The sequence below is a fragment of the Tauraco erythrolophus genome, chromosome 19, assembly GCF_009769465.1.
Source record: "Tauraco erythrolophus isolate bTauEry1 chromosome 19, bTauEry1.pri, whole genome shotgun sequence".
Lineage (NCBI taxonomy): Eukaryota > Metazoa > Chordata > Aves > Musophagiformes > Musophagidae > Tauraco > Tauraco erythrolophus.
The window spans coordinates 62430-77269 of NC_141483.1; the positions used below are offsets into that span (position 1 = coordinate 62430).

The following is a 14840-nucleotide window of genomic DNA, read 5'->3' on the forward strand; positions in this document are numbered from 1 at the left end:
CCACGTACAGGGACCAGCCCTGCCGTGTGGCAGCGCTGTGATGGTGTCATAAACCGATAGGAGACAGGACAGCACCAGGAGAGCCCGACGCTCTCCCAGCGGGGATGGACAGCCCCGCAGTGAATACGTGGGGCAGGTAAACATTTCCATAGCACAGCCACAGCAACAACCGAAACGACGTTGTGACCGGCCACCGTGTAACCAACACCACAAACACGTGTAACAAGTCAGGTTTTTAACACACTCTAGTCGAATTTTGTCGTTACGCCAACGCTTTGTGCCCCACGTTGGGTGCCAAGAAGGACTGGCATGGCTTAGCCCAGCTGGCAGCTCAGCAGCCACGCTGCTGCTCGCTCACTGCTTCCCACCCCTGGTGGGATGGGAGAAGAAAATTGGAAGAAAGAAAGTAAAACACGTGGGTTGGGATAAGAACGGTTTAACAAAACAGTGTGAAAAAAACGAGAAAAGAGTAAACCCAAGGATTTAATAAAACAATGTAAAAAGAAACTGCGAAAACAATAGTGTAAAAAAGAAATCAATAAAAGAGTAAAAACGCCAATAATAATATTAATAAAAGACAGCAGTACCAAAGGAGTGGTACAAATGCTCACCATGCCGATCTTGGAACCCGGAAGCCGAGTCAGAACGATGGGAAAAAGCCCCTCCCTTGGCTGGCTCCCTCAGTTCATAGTCTCAGGGCATGGAATAGCCCAATGACTAATTCAGTCGGTTGCCCAAGCTGTGCCCCCTCCCACTTTTCCTGTGGAAGGTTAACTCTATCCCAGCCAAACCCAGGGCAGTGGTGGAAGTTTGTTAAATAATGATTGATTTCTGCTTAGGAAACAGTCTTCGATCTGTATTTAATTGGGAATTGGTTTACTTGAACAGTGAGCCCAAGAGCTCCAGGAGAAAGGTAAATGGCATTCAACGAATCCGACAGATGGGGCTTGTTCTGGGCCCCTGAAGAGGCAGGACGGGAGCAGGACCATCCAGACAGCAAACATTGTGTGCAGCTGTGTCGTGACAGTAACGACCACGCTCGGACGTCTGGCAAACGTCCCTGGCGCGTGTGGACCTTATGGATGGTGAAACATTGAACGCCTGCACGTGGCATAAATTTAAAAGCTTACGTACACAAGTCATGTACAGTGGTTTTGTTTTCGCGGAGTATAAAGCCCGGCAAGCTCCGGGGCTGGCCCAGAAGCCTCACCTACAGGTGGACGCACCGTGTAGGAACTTCCCAGTTCTTCCTGAGACTTCCTGAGAGACTCCTGGCACCGGCTGCAATGGAGCTCCCCAGCCAAAATGTGGGCCTGCATGATGACATTAACGTGGTAATTGGTGATGTATCCTTTTCTTACTCACTGTGACGCTTCACAGCAATGATTTGATGAATTGCTCATATTGCTTTCTTCTCATATTCTGCATGAGCACTAGTACCTTTTCCTTTTATCATATTCCATGTTATTCTCCTTTATTATATTGTAATTTAATGAACTACGTTTACTTTTACATTTAATTTTGAGTCCGTTTTCACTTGGTATCCAGCCAGTCAGCAAAACAGTGAACAAAGGCAGCTGCTTGTGGGAAAAGCCTCCTGGAGGGGTGAGCTTGTAAAACAAGCTGGGGGCAGGGTGTGCTGGGGGGGGCTGTCCCGCAGGCAGCGGCAGAGGCCGGGAGTGATGCTGTCTGCTCAGGGCGCTGCACGTCTGAAGGACACCATGGGTTTGTGCTTCTTGGTCCTGCTTTATGAAGATGCAGCCATTCAGCTGTGGAAAGTCGCACCTCTGCCTGGCTTAGCAGCACCAGCAGCACAGTGCTCTCAGGATGCGTCTTGATCTTGGCTGCTCCCTTGGAGCGCTCAGGGTGTGGATGGTCTGAGCTACCAGGGAACGGATGGAGGGTTCGCTGTCTTGCCGTAAGTTCTGAAGGGCTGTGACAGAAAGAAACAGAGCTGAGGTGAACTGCTGTGTCTGCAGAGACCCCCAGCATCCCCCCCAGACCATGCTCCCTACTCACCCCTGCAGATCTCAGCCACCTTCTCCTCGTGACGGTGCCTCAGGGGCCGCGCGGCAAGCCCTAAGCACAGAGCTCCGTCAGACCCCCCGCTCCCCAGCCCGCTCCCAGCAGCACAGCCCCCAGCCCAGCCGGCTCGGCTGCACGCCCTGCTCCCCCTCATCGGGGCTGACCCCAGGCAAGACCAGTAGCCGAGGGCGGTGGGACTGGGCAAGGTGGCCACCGAGCCCACCTGTGCGGGCAGGGGTGGGAGAGGGAGGCCAAGGCCCACATGAGCAGCGGGGCTCGGAGAGCCACCGGGCTGCTCTCGCCACTGGTGCAGCAGCGGGAATGGGGCCAGGCTGCCAAAAGGGAGCCCAGGGGCTGTGGCTCACCGAGGAACTTAATGGCCGCCTCTCGCAAGGAGATCTGAGCATCGTCCAGGTACTGCAGGCTCTGATCCAGGTACTCTTTGACCCTTCTGTCCTTCGCCAGCTGGAGAGAGCACATGGGTATGGGCATGCCATAGTCCCTGCCCAGCTGGCCGGAGCAGTCCCTCCTCCCAGCACCCCCCTCGTCGCTGAGACCCCTCCCTGCACCCAGTGAGAGGGGTGTGGAGAAGAGCCCCTGGGGCTCTGTTCTTTGGACAGGGAACAAGGATGCAGCTCCAGGCTCCGAGCTCCAGGCTGGAGCAGGGAAGGTGCAGCTGCAGAGCCCACAGCCCAGACACAGGGTCAGCTCTTGTCCAGCTGGGCCCTGGGGCTTGGGGGCTGTCCTCACCAAGCACTCTCCAATCCTCCAGGTCTGCTGGGTTGGCACCAGGCATTTCAGCTCCTTCCACTTGAGGAACTTTGCTGCAGCGAGGAGGGCTTCCTTGGCGGCCTGCAGAAGAGCAGTAGCTGGAGATGGCACCATGGCCTGGGGAAGGAGATCTGCCATCCCCCTCCCCTGGCTTTGTTCCTGGGGTGGTCCTGCCTGTAGGAAGCTGGGGCATGGCCTGGTCCAGGCACCACAGGTCTCTTGAGCACAGCCCTGAGGGTGAGGGACTGAGGCTTAAAGCCTCCGACACCTGCAGGGACAGCAGGGAAGCCTGCAGGGATGTGCCCATTCCTATCTCCGGCCACGGGCTGCTGCAGAGCCCTGCTGGACCGGGTGGGGCAGGTGTTGGAAATATCCGTGCCAGCTCCTCTGCCCCTGCTTGCGCTGGCTCTGCAGGGACCCTTCCCAAGGGCTGCGCTGGAGCAGGGCTGAGTGGAGGGAGCGTAGCTGGGAGGGGACCCCACCTCCCCTTCCACCTCTGCAGGAGGCACTGGGGGATGAGGAAGGCAGTGGTGGGACCGGTGCAGGGTCGGAGAGGAACTCTGCCCTGTCTGCAGTGACTCGGGCAGCCAGACCCGAGGTGATGCACACTCCCAGAGCCCGACTGCCAGCAGCTCTTGCCGCTGGTGCCCAGGGGGTCAGCACGCCCTTCCTTGAGTCACCGGCCAGCTTTGAAATCTCTACCTCAGCCACGCTGTCCGTCTCGTCGTGCATGTGAAAAAAGAGCGGGAGCAGGGCCCTTCGCACTGCCTTCTTCATCCTCTTCTTGTCATTCTTCACCACAGTCTCCACCATGTCTCTGAAGATGCTGATGGAGAGCTCTCTCACCTGGCTGAAGTCCTGGTAGGGGGAAGGAGAGGGGCACTTGAGATCAAGAGCCACTCCCCGCTCACTGTGAGCATCAGCCCCAGGGCGAGAGCATGGCAGATGTGAGGGGAGATGCTCCGGGCTCGGGCTCTGCACACGGGTGCAGTGGCAATCTCTGGTCCAGCCTGGCAGCGCAGCTGCGGAGCACCCAGGGCTCCCAGAGCAGCTCTGGGGCTGCAGGTGCTTTGCACAGGGGCCAGGCTGGGCCCCAGCACTGGGGGCTTGGGGCACCTGGGGGCACCAGCCTGCCAGGGGAAGCTGTGCTGGGCTGCAGAGCCCGGAATTCTTCCCACGAGAGCCCAGGGGAGTGAACAAATCTGAAGGCTCTGGACATTGCCAAGTGCCCCTCTGCAGGGCTCAGGCTCCCTGGGCAGCCTTACACTTTTAAAGAGGGGCAGGAGCTTCTCTGCCAGCTGCACAGCAATGCGGCTGGCTTCCATCTGCTCCGAGTGATGCATCACGCTTTGGAGGAGCACCAGGACCTTTATCTTGATGTCTTCATTGCCCTTCTCCAGGACCTCCATCATGTCTGGCAGGAGGATCTGCATTGCTCTTGCCTGTATGAAACAGAAACTTTTCCTTTTTGTGGAAAGGTCCGTGCCTGGGAAGCTCCCCAGGCAGCCATCGCCCCGCCGCGGCAGGGAGGGGTCTGGAGCAGCCACCCCCCCACCTGCCTCCCAGCCAAGGCCACGCCACCACCGTGACCACTACTCCATTGCCAACACGGCTGCCCTTGATGACACCCTGCTCACCGTGTCCGGTCTGTCCGACAGCGTGATGAGGGCTCCAAGGAACAGGGAGACGGTTGCCAGGATTGGGCGACTCCGCCTGGAGGCTGGCGGCTGGAACAGACCCAGCAGTGAGATGCTGGCAGAGCCTGAGGGGCTCGCGGGAGGGGCCGGGGACTCTTCTGGTAACTCACAGCCGAGGTGCACGGGTCGCATGATTGGAGTTGGGTCAACAGCTCCTTCAAGACCTTCTCCATCGGCTGGGGCATGGAGAACAGCATGTCCCACATGGCGCGGGCAGCGCTGCAAGCCAGAGTGCGGTCAGCAGGCGGCCTGGGCACAGCAGCACGGCGGGTCGGCCCCACGTGGCGCAGACCCACCCCCGGGCTGGGACGCCCTGGGCAGCAGCGGTGCCCCCCGTGGGGCTGGGAGGAGCGTAGCGGCTCTGGGCTGCCCTGGCCAGCTCCGGCTGCTGCAGGCCTGGCCGATCCACGGGGCTGGAGAGCGTGGTGGGGTGGGGAGCCCTGCTCCTTGGGGCGGGGGCCTGCAGCATTCCGTGCGTTCGGCTGGCCCAGAGTCTCCAGGCCCCTCTGCCCACAGGGAAGAAGCCCTCAAGGCTGTCAGGGTCAGTACCTGTCTCCTGGTAGTGAGAACTTCGACAGGCTGGTGACCACTTCTATGGGGTACTGGCTGGACATCAGGACAAGTAGCGACTCCACGCTCTGTCGGGCTGACTTTGTGTTGATGCATTCCAGGTTTTTGTGGATGCAGCTCATGATTCTTGACACCTGGAGGGGACACGGGTGAGGATGGCGCTGCCCTTCGAGTGCAGCCACTTCCTCAGCGGCCCCTCCCATCCCTCTCTGCTCGCTTACGGTGGCTTCAGGTGCACGAGACACCCAGTTTGGGAGGGAGGGATGGGATGGAGGCAGGAACATGGCCTGACAGGGCTGAAAAGCAGGGCCATCCAGCCACTTACATCATCCAGCAAGAAGTTAGGGTCTTCCATGACTTTGTGTAGCATGTTTTTTGGCACCTGCTTGTCAAAGATGCTGGAGTCCGTCATCGCCTCGATGGCCACAAGGATAATGTCTGCCTTCTCAAAAGGTCTGAGGTATTTTGCAAGGAACTATGGGAGGAAGGAAGGGAGCAAAGACGTATCACCCTGAGTGCCCTGGTGGTGCTGCTTAGCGGGGTAGCGCAAGCAGCCCTGACCAGAGATGTCCAGCAGTGCTGGTGGCAGTGCCCGCTGGAAAGCTGGCAGCAGGGGCTGCAGTCCCTAAACAGGGGAGGGTGAGAAGAGAGGGCCCCCAGGGTGAGGGAGGAAGGTTGGGCTCCTGGGCACAGTGTGCTGGTCCTGCAGAGAACCAGGGCTCGCTGGTGGCCAGGAGGGCTGGAGCTACTGCTGGGACACTGGAGTGCAGCCCTGGCATCATCCCTGCTCAGGGACAGCAGCAACCCTCTCACCAGGGACAGGGAGGCCGTGCCAGCACCGGTCGTTCTGGATGCCTTTGCTCACACAAATGCCCTGCTGATGCCAGGGACAAGAGTCTCAGCAAGGGAGGAGCTCATTACCATGTCTTTGCTGGTGGGCCACTGCTTCTGGGAGCCGGTCTCAGGTTTCTGCTGGCCCTGCTGTTCTCCCTTTTTTAGCCTTGTCCTGCCTGAACAGTGAGGGAAACACAGAAGAGTTAGTAAGACACAGGAGCTTTGCCAGCAAGCTCACCAAACTGCCCTGAGTACTGCTTGCAGGACAAGCGGTCAGGGAGATTTCTGGAGGGCATCAGGAATAGCTTCGTGCTATGAACACTGGAGGGACCAGCTGGGCTGATGCACGCATGGAGCTGCGCTGCACCAACAGGGAAGACATGGCTTTGGGACATGGTGATCAATGGTAGCTTTGGCTGTGGGGACCACAAAAGAGTGAGGTTTGAGATCCTGAAAGAAGGGAGGAAGGAGAGCAGCAGAAAACAGATCCTGAGCTGCAGGAGAGCTCCCAGATGGTATTCGAAAAGAAAGCAGCTGTGAGGGGCAAAGGAGGTCAGAAAGAGAAGCAGACCTATCAGGAGATGTCTGTGTGTGGAAAGATGAAGCCCACTACAGCTTCTCTTACTTTCTTGATTCCAGATGAACTCATGGAGGTAAAAAAGAGCATCCAAAGCTCGACATCTTGTCTTATCATTGGAGTATGCTAAAAGGTGGAGATGTCCCAACACCCGTCCAAAGGCTGGGATCTGGATGTCTCCATAGCAGACAGGGCCGTGCGTGTATCTTTTAACGTCATGCCAGTGCTGGGTGAGGGAAGCAGAGAGCAGGAGGGTTGAGGGCAGGCAGCTGGTGCCAAAGCCCCGAACCCCAGCGTGTGTCCAGGGCTGGACCCCTGGCGAGCCAGGGCTTTGCAGGGCCATGCCGGCGGCGGATCTCAGACCAGCCAGCTGGGCCGTAGCCCTGCGCAGGGAGAGCTGCAGGCTGCGCCGGTGTGCAGGGAGGGGAGATGGCCAGGCTGGAGGGGGCCCAGCTCCTTACCTTCAGTGAGGGATTGTGGGCCAGCAAAGCACTTAGTGTCCGGATCCTCCCCAAGGCCCTTTTCCCGCACAGCTGCTGACTCAGAGCTGGTGAACTCCAGCAGCATCTGGGAAGAGAGAAGCTGCTGGTGTGCCCTGGGAGCAGACACCCGCTCCAGCAGAAGCAGCACTGCTCGACTCCTGGGCCAGACTCGCAAAGTCCATCAAGGCTTCCTCTGATCTCCAGCAAAGCCTGTAATGGGGTTCCTGCCCCTAGGGTCCCTCGCAGACTTCTAATTTTGGGATAAGTCCCCCGGGCCAACCTCGTGGCCAGGCAGGAAGGCAGATGCCACCCTCTGCAGGCACTGTGCTCCAGAAGAGCCTGGTGGGCAGGCCCTGCTGACCCAAGGGAGGTGGGCACCCTCCCTGCAGTGTGCTCTCTCTGCATGACACTAGGGTGGGGACCATCCACTCAAGAGTGGACAATCTCTTCCCTCCAGGGTGAGGAACAACCCCACTCTTTGCCATACCAGACCTGGAAGATACCCTGCAGCTCCTCGCACACTCTGCAGGAAGAAAGGTTGAGCACCACCCTCTCCAGCATGATGTCCATGGCTTCCATGGTCTGCAAGGAAGACAAAGATTTGTAGCAGGGTTTCCCGCTGTCCCTCTCACCCCACAGAGACCGATGAGAAATCCCAGAGCCACGAGAGGACTCCCACACCGCCTCGCAGTGCCTGGGAGAGGCCCAAGGGCCGACAATTTGCTGCGGTGCGGGCCGTTGTAAGGGGATGAAGGGAGGAGGTGGGAAAGCAAAGCCAAGCCCCTGCCCTGCCTTGGCTCTCTGGCCATACGGCAGCACGGGGTGGCCAGGGAGCAGCCCAGAGGGACTGGCGGCTCCTGGAGCTCACCCAGCCCTTACCGCAAGGTAGAAGCCCTTTTTTTCCTCTTCTGGAGGAAGCTCGAAGACACTTGTGAAGCAGGCATATATAAGGCTTTGCTCTTTGCCCACCAGCACATTCTCCAGTAAGCTGAAAAGAGAGAGAGGGGCCAGTGGGACACTGGTGCTGGGAGCAATGCCTCAAAGCTTCATGCAGGTGGACACAGACCTCTGGGACAGGGGTCCCCAGAAGGGGTGGACAAGTACCTCAATGCGGTGATGGCACGCATGGCTTGCAGCCGCACTGCTGTGCGCAGTGTGTCCCTGGGCTCCTCTTCTATCAGCACCTGCAGAGCACAACTGGGATGGGACCTGGCAGCTGCCAGCACCCACGACCACCAGACTCTTGCCCTGCCCACAGGCTGTCCTCACAAGGAGCTGGTGCCGGGAGGCCTTGTCCCGTTCCTCCAAGCCTCTGCACGTCCCCACACCTTGATTTTCTCAGCCAGCTCGTATTCCTGGCAGAAGACATCCATGCCCTGAGACAAGCCAAGGTGCCTGGCATTTGTGCACAGGTTGTAGACGCTATTAAGGAACTTCATCTTCTCATCCTCCTCCTGGCAGATGGGAGACAGACAGACAAACAGGGAGCATGAGAGGGAGGACATGCGGCCAGTGGGACCAGAGCAGTGGAGGTGCTGTGCCGTGTGGGACACCTGGGAGAAGCAGCTCTGCCCAGCCAGCACACCCCCAGCAGCAGAGCCACTGGCGCTCTTCTCTGAGATACGACCAGTCACCATCCTCTTCGTCCGAGTGCAGCCTGCTGCAGATACGAGTGCAGTGTGTCTCTGCCTGGTCCTCCAGAATGGCAGCCAGATCATTCAAGACATCCCTTTTGGTGCCACACAGGGAAGGGAGAAGCTTTTGCCAGGGATGATGTTGCCTTCAGCTGCCCTAACAAAGTGCCACCTGTCTTGGTCCCTACTTGGTTGATATCTTTGGGGTGGAAAGCAGGGTGAGGTGCTGCATGCTCCCTGCCTTGCTGCAGACCTGGTACAAAGGTTCCTTTCATCTGTGGAGCTGCTGACACCCTGGGGGCTAAACAGATCCCTGTCTTTGGGATCAGGAAAGAGATTTCCTTCTGCCAGACTGATGGAGAGCTTTGGTGGTGGGTTCTCCCACTTGTACTCCTGAGTTCCTTTCTTGGCAGCATCTGGGTGTAGACACGCAAATGTCTGGACCCACGGGATGCCTTTAATCCTTCAGTGTCCTCCTGTAGGAGGGCTCTGGAGGCTCTAGGATAGGCCTGGAACGGTGTAGAAGGTGTCTGGGAGGATCTGGGGGTCTCTAGGATGAGCCTAAGGGCTGTAGGAGGGCTCTGGGGACCCTAGGATAGGCCTGGGGGAGTGTGAAGCGGTTCTGGGAGGATCTGTGAATCTCTACGCCTGGAGGGATGTAGAATGGGTTTGGGGGGATCTGGGTCTCTAGGATGTGTCTGGGGGCTGTAGGAGGGGTCTAGGGGCTCTAGGATAAGTCTGGGGAGGTGTAGAATGGGTCTGGGGGGATCTGGCAGTCTCTAGGATGGGTCTGTGGGCTGTAGGAGGGGTCTAGGGGCTCTAGGATAGGTGTGGAGAGGTGTAGAATGGATCTGGGGGAATCTGCTGGTCTCTAGGATGGCTCTGGGGCCTCTAGGAGGGGTCTGAGGGCACTAGGATAGGCCTGCGGGGAGTGTAAAATGGTTCTGGGGGGATCTGTTAATCTCTAGGATGGGTCTGGGGGTTTTAAGCGGTCTGGGGGCTCTAAGAAATGTCTGGAGCTCTAGGATGGGCTAGATCTAGCTAGCTCTAGGATCTAGCTAGCTCTAGGATAGCTCTAGCTGGGCCAGGCCCCAGCACATTGCACTGATCTGGGTCTCCCAGGGTGACAGCCCACTTTTTCCAAACATTCTATCGGTTTTTCAGGATTTTGCACTTGTTCAGAGATGAAGTTCCAAAACACTGGAGATACCAACTGCCTCAGGCGTTTGCCCATGCTTTCCCCCACACCCTGCCACTCCTGACGGTGTGGCCTCAGAGAGCATCTCCCTGTGACACGTTAAATAGTTGGTTAGTCCCAGACAAAACCTGAAACACCTCCGGCAGGCAGAGCATTAACACCGTGCTGGCTAGGACACTCCCAGAATACTAAAAATCCGCAAAGACCGTAGTAATTAGCCGGAACGCGAAGGGTGGGGTGAGGAACTGGGGGAAGGGACCCTCCCCTGCCTTTCCCAGGGACTGGGCATGGTCACTGGCAAACTAGGAGCGGTGGCAACTGAGATACGGGCACGATGCCAACGCCACTGAGATATGGGCATGATGCCAACGCCACGTACAGGGACCAGCCCTGCCGTGTGGCAGCGCTGTGATGGTGTCATAAACCGATAGGAGACAGGACAGCACCAGGAGAGCCCGACGCTCTCCCAGCGGGGATGGACAGCCCCGCAGTGAATACGTGGGGCAGGTAAACAGTTTCCATAGCACAGCCACAGCAACAACCGAAACGACGTTGTGACCGGCCACCGTGTAACCAACACCACAAACACGTGTAACAAGTCAGGTTTTTAACACACTCTAGTCGAATTTTGTCGTTACGCCAACGCTTTGTGCCCCACGTTGGGTGCCAAGAAGGACTGGCATGGCTTAGCCCAGCTGGCAGCTCAGCAGCCACGCTGCTGCTCGCTCACTGCTTCCCACCCCCGGTGGGATGGGAGAAGAAAATTGGAAGAAAGAAAGTAAAACACGTGGGTTGGGATAAGAACGGTTTAACAAAACAGTGTGAAAAAAACGAGAAAAGAGTAAACCCAAGGATTTAATAAAACAATGTAAAAAGAAACTGCGAAAACAATAGTGTAAAAAAGAAATCAATAAAAGAGTAAAACCCCAATAATAATATTAATAAAAGACAGCAGTACCAAAGGAGTGGTACAAATGCTCACCATGCCGATCTTGGAACCCGGAAGCCGAGTCAGAACGATGGGAAAAAGCCCCTCCCTTGGCTGGCTCCCTCAGTTCATAGTCTCAGGGCATGGAATAGCCCAATGACTAATTCAGTCGGTTGCCCAAGCTGTGCCCCCTCCCACTTTTCCTGTGGAAGGTTAACTCTATCCCAGCCAAACCCAGGGCAGTGGTGGAAGTTTGTTAAATAATGATTGATTTCTGCTTAGGAAACAGTCTTCGATCTGTATTTAATTGGGAATTGGTTTACTTGAACAGTGAGCCCAAGAGCTCCAGGAGAAAGGTAAATGGCATTCAACGAATCCGACAGATGGGGCTTGTTCTGGGCCCCTGAAGAGGCAGGACGGGAGCAGGACCATCCAGACAGCAAACATTGTGTGCAGCTGTGTCGTGACAGTAACGACCACGCTCGGACGTCTGGCAAACGTCCCTGGCGCGTGTGGACCTTATGGATGGTGAAACATTGAACGCCTGCACGTGGCATAAATTTAAAAGCTTACGTACACAAGTCATGTACAGTGGTTTTGTTTTCGCGGAGTATAAAGCCCGGCAAGCTCCGGGGCTGGCCCAGAAGCCTCACCTACAGGTGGACGCACCGTGTAGGAACTTCCCAGTTCTTCCTGAGACTTCCTGAGAGACTGCTGGCACCGGCTGCAATGGAGCTCCCCAGCCAAAATGTGGGCCTGCATGATGACATTAACGTGGTAATTGGTGATGTATCCTTTTCTTACTCACTGTGACGCTTCACAGCAATGATTTGATGAATTGCTCATATTGCTTTCTTCTCATATTCTGCATGAGCACTAGTACCTTTTCCTTTTATCATATTCCATGTTATTCTCCTTTATTATATTGTAATTTAATGAACTACGTTTACTTTTACATTTAATTTTGAGTCCGTTTTCACTTGGTATCCAGCCAGTCAGCAAAACAGTGAACAAAGGCAGCTGCTTGTGGGAAAAGCCTCCTGGAGGGGTGAGCTTGTAAACAAGCTGGGGGCAGGGTGTGCTGGGGGGGGCTGTCCCGCAGGCAGCGGCAGAGGCCGGGAGTGATGCTGTCTGCTCAGGGCGCTGCACGTCTGAAGGACACCATGGGTTTGTGCTTCTTGGTCCTGCTTTATGAAGATGCAGCCATTCAGCTGTGGAAAGTCGCACCTCTGCCTGGCTTAGCAGCACCAGCAGCACAGTGCTCTCAGGATGCGTCTTGATCTTGGCTGCTCCCTTGGAGCGCTCAGGGTGTGGATGGTCTGAGCTACCAGGGAACGGATGGAGGGTTCGCTGTCTTGCCGTAAGTTCTGAAGGGCTGTGACAGAAAGAAACAGAGCTGAGGTGAACTGCTGTGTCTGCAGAGACCCCCAGCATCCCCCCCAGACCATGCTCCCTACTCACCCCTGCAGATCTCAGCCACCTTCTCCTCGTGACGGTGCCTCAGGGGCCGCGCGGCAAGCCCTAAGCACAGAGCTCCGTCAGACCCCCCGCTCCCCAGCCCGCTCCCAGCAGCACAGCCCCCAGCCCAGCCGTCTCGGCTGCACGCCCTGCTCCCCCTCATCGGGGCTGACCCCAGGCAAGACCAGTAGCCGAGGGCGGTGGGACTGGGCAAGGTGGCCACCGAGCCCACCTGTGCGGGCAGGGGTGGGAGAGGGAGGCCAAGGCCCACATGAGCATCGGGGCTCGGACAGCCACCGGGCTGCTCTCGCCACTGGTGCAGCAGCGGGAATGGGGCCAGGCTGCCAAAAGGGAGCCCAGGGGCTGTGGCTCACCGAGGAACTTAATGGCCGCCTCTCGCAAGGAGATCTGAGCATCGTCCAGGTACTGCAGGCTCTGATCCAGGTACTCTTTGACCCTTCTGTCCTTCGCCAGCTGAGAGAGCACATGGGTATGGCATGCCATAGTCCCTGCCCAGCTGGCCGGAGCAGTCCCTCCTCCCAGCACCCCCCTCGTCGCTGAGACCCCTCCCTGCACCCAGTGAGAGGGGTGTGGAGAAGAGCCCCTGGGGCTCTGTTCTTTGGACAGGGAACAAGGATGCAGCTCCAGGCTCCGAGCTCCAGGCTGGAGCAGGGAAGGTGCAGCTGCAGAGCCCACAGCCCAGACACAGGGTCAGCTCTTGTCCAGCTGGGCCCTGGGGCTTGGGGGCTGTCCTCACCAAGCACTCTCCAATCCTCCAGGTCTGCTGGGTTGGCACCAGGCATTTGAGCTCCTTCCACTTGAGGAACTTTGCTGCAGCGAGGAGGGCTTCCTTGGCGGCCTGCAGAAGAGCAGTAGCTGGAGATGGCACCATGGCCTGGGGAAGGAGATCTGCCATCCCCCTCCCCTGGCTTTGTTCCTGGGGTGGTCCTGCCTGTAGGAAGCTGGGGCATGGCCTGGTCCAGGCACCACAGGTCTCTTGAGCACAGCCCTGAGGGTGAGGGACTGAGGCTTAAAGCCTCCGACACCTGCAGGGACAGCAGGGAAGCCTGCAGGGATGTGCCCATTCCTATCGCGGCCACGGGCTGCTGCAGAGCCCTGCTGGACCGGGTGGGGCAGGTGTTGGAAATATCCGTGCCAGCTCCTCTGCCCCTGCTTGCGCTGGCTCTGCAGGGACCCTTCCCAAGGGCTGCGCTGGAGCAGGGCTGAGTGGAGGGAGCGTAGCTGGGAGGGGACCCCACCTCCCCTTCCACCTCTGCAGGAGGCACTGGGGGATGAGGAAGGCAGTGGTGGGACCGGTGCAGGGTCGGAGAGGAACTCTGCCCTGTCTGCAGTGACTCGGGCAGCCAGACCCGAGGTGATGCACACTCCCAGAGCCCGACTGCCAGCAGCTCTTGCCGCTGGTGCCCAGGGGGTCAGCACGCCCTTCCTTGAGTCACCGGCCAGCTTTGAAATCTCTACCTCAGCCACGCTGTCCGTCTCGTCGTGCATGTGAAAAAAGAGCGGGAGCAGGGCCCTTCGCACTGCCTTCTTCATCCTCTTCTTGTCATTCTTCACCACAGTCTCCACCATGTCTCTGAAGATGCTGATGGAGAGCTCTCTCACCTGGCTGAAGTCCTGGTAGGGGGAAGGAGAGGGGCACTTGAGATCAAGAGCCACTCCCCGCTCACTGTGAGCATCAGCCCCAGGGCGAGAGCATGGCAGATGTGAGGGGAGATGCTCCGGGCTCGGGCTCTGCACACGGGTGCAGTGGCAATCTCTGGTCCAGCCTGGCAGCGCAGCTGCGGAGCACCCAGGGCTCCCAGAGCAGCTCTGGGGCTGCAGGTGCTTTGCACAGGGGCCAGGCTGGGCCCCAGCACTGGGGGCTTGGGGCACCTGGGGGCACCAGCCTGCCAGGGGAAGCTGTGCTGGGCTGCAGAGCCCGGAATTCTTCCCACGAGAGCCCAGGGGAGTGAACAAATCTGAAGGCTCTGGACATTGCCAAGTGCCCCTCTGCAGGGCTCAGGCTCCCTGGGCAGCCTTACACTTTTAAAGAGGGGCAGGAGCTTCTCTGCCAGCTGCACAGCAATGCGGCTGGCTTCCATCTGCTCCGAGTGATGCATCACGCTTTGGAGGAGCACCAGGACCTTTATCTTGATGTCTTCATTGCCCTTCTCCAGGACCTCCATCATGTCTGGCAGGAGGATCTGCATTGCTCTTGCCTGTATGAAACAGAACTTTTCCTTTTTGTGGAAAGGTCCGTGCCTGGGAAGCTCCCCAGGCAGCCATCGCCCCGCCGCGGCAGGGAGGGGTCTGGAGCAGCCACCCCCCCGCCTGCCTCCCAGCCAAGGCCACGCCACCACCGTGACCACTACTCCATTGCCAACACGGCTGCCCTTGATGACACCCTGCTCACCGTGTCCGGTCTGTCCGACAGCGTGATGAGGGCTCCAAGGAACAGGGAGACGGTTGCCAGGATTGGGCGACTCCGCCTGGAGGCTGGCGGCTGGAACAGACCCAGCAGTGAGATGCTGGCAGAGCCTGAGGGGCTCGCGGGAGGGGCCGGGGACTCTTCTGGTAACTCACAGCCGAGGTGCACGGGTCGCATGATTGGAGTTGGGTCAACAGCTCCTTCAAGACCTTCTCCATCGGCTGGGGCATGGAGAACA

The 14840-nt window shown here is 58.1% G+C and overlaps 2 protein-coding genes across 2 annotated transcripts; both read right to left on the reverse strand.

Annotated features, from left to right (window-relative positions):
• Positions 1-1796: 1796 nt before the first annotated feature.
• On the reverse strand, positions 1797-4478 carry LOC147527375 (maestro heat-like repeat-containing protein family member 7). The gene is made up of 7 exons (XM_086623699.1): positions 4434-4478; positions 4062-4238; positions 3499-3654; positions 2776-2877; positions 2391-2490; positions 2020-2079; positions 1797-1933 (listed from the first exon to the last, which is right to left on the reverse strand). The coding sequence occupies exons 2-7, from the start codon at positions 4227-4229 to the stop codon at positions 1797-1799; spliced, it is 723 nt and encodes a 240-aa protein (XP_086479825.1). The 5' UTR covers positions 4230-4238; positions 4434-4478.
• A 7476-nt stretch (positions 4479-11954) lies between these two features.
• On the reverse strand, positions 11955-14632 carry LOC147527376 (maestro heat-like repeat-containing protein family member 7). The gene is made up of 7 exons (XM_086623700.1): positions 14588-14632; positions 14217-14393; positions 13654-13809; positions 12932-13033; positions 12549-12648; positions 12178-12237; positions 11955-12091 (listed from the first exon to the last, which is right to left on the reverse strand). Exons 2-7 carry the CDS (start codon positions 14382-14384, stop codon positions 11955-11957), a joined length of 723 nt encoding a protein of 240 aa, XP_086479826.1. The 5' UTR covers positions 14385-14393; positions 14588-14632.
• Positions 14633-14840: the final 208 nt, after the last annotated feature.

What these genes read in the sequence shown, in the direction of transcription:
- LOC147527375 (XM_086623699.1), bottom strand. Translation starts at nt 4,229, where the DNA reads ATGCAGATCCTCCTGCCAGACATGATGGAGGTCCTGGAGAAGGGCAAT. An exon ending in AGACGGACAGCGTGGCTGAG is followed by an intron (nt 2,878 to 3,498) that starts GTAGAGATTTCA and finishes GCTCTTCTGCAG; the next exon opens with GCCGCCAAGGAAGCCCTCCT. An exon ending in GGTGGCTGAGATCTGCAGGG is followed by an intron (nt 1,934 to 2,019) that starts GTGAGTAGGGAG and finishes TTTCTGTCACAG; the next exon opens with CCCTTCAGAACTTACGGCAA.
- LOC147527376 (XM_086623700.1), bottom strand. Translation starts at nt 14,384, where the DNA reads ATGCAGATCCTCCTGCCAGACATGATGGAGGTCCTGGAGAAGGGCAAT. An exon ending in TCCTGCCCCTCTTTAAAAGT is followed by an intron (nt 13,810 to 14,216) that starts GTAAGGCTGCCC and finishes TCCCCCTACCAG; the next exon opens with GACTTCAGCCAGGTGAGAGA. An exon ending in GGTGGCTGAGATCTGCAGGG is followed by an intron (nt 12,092 to 12,177) that starts GTGAGTAGGGAG and finishes TTTCTGTCACAG; the next exon opens with CCCTTCAGAACTTACGGCAA.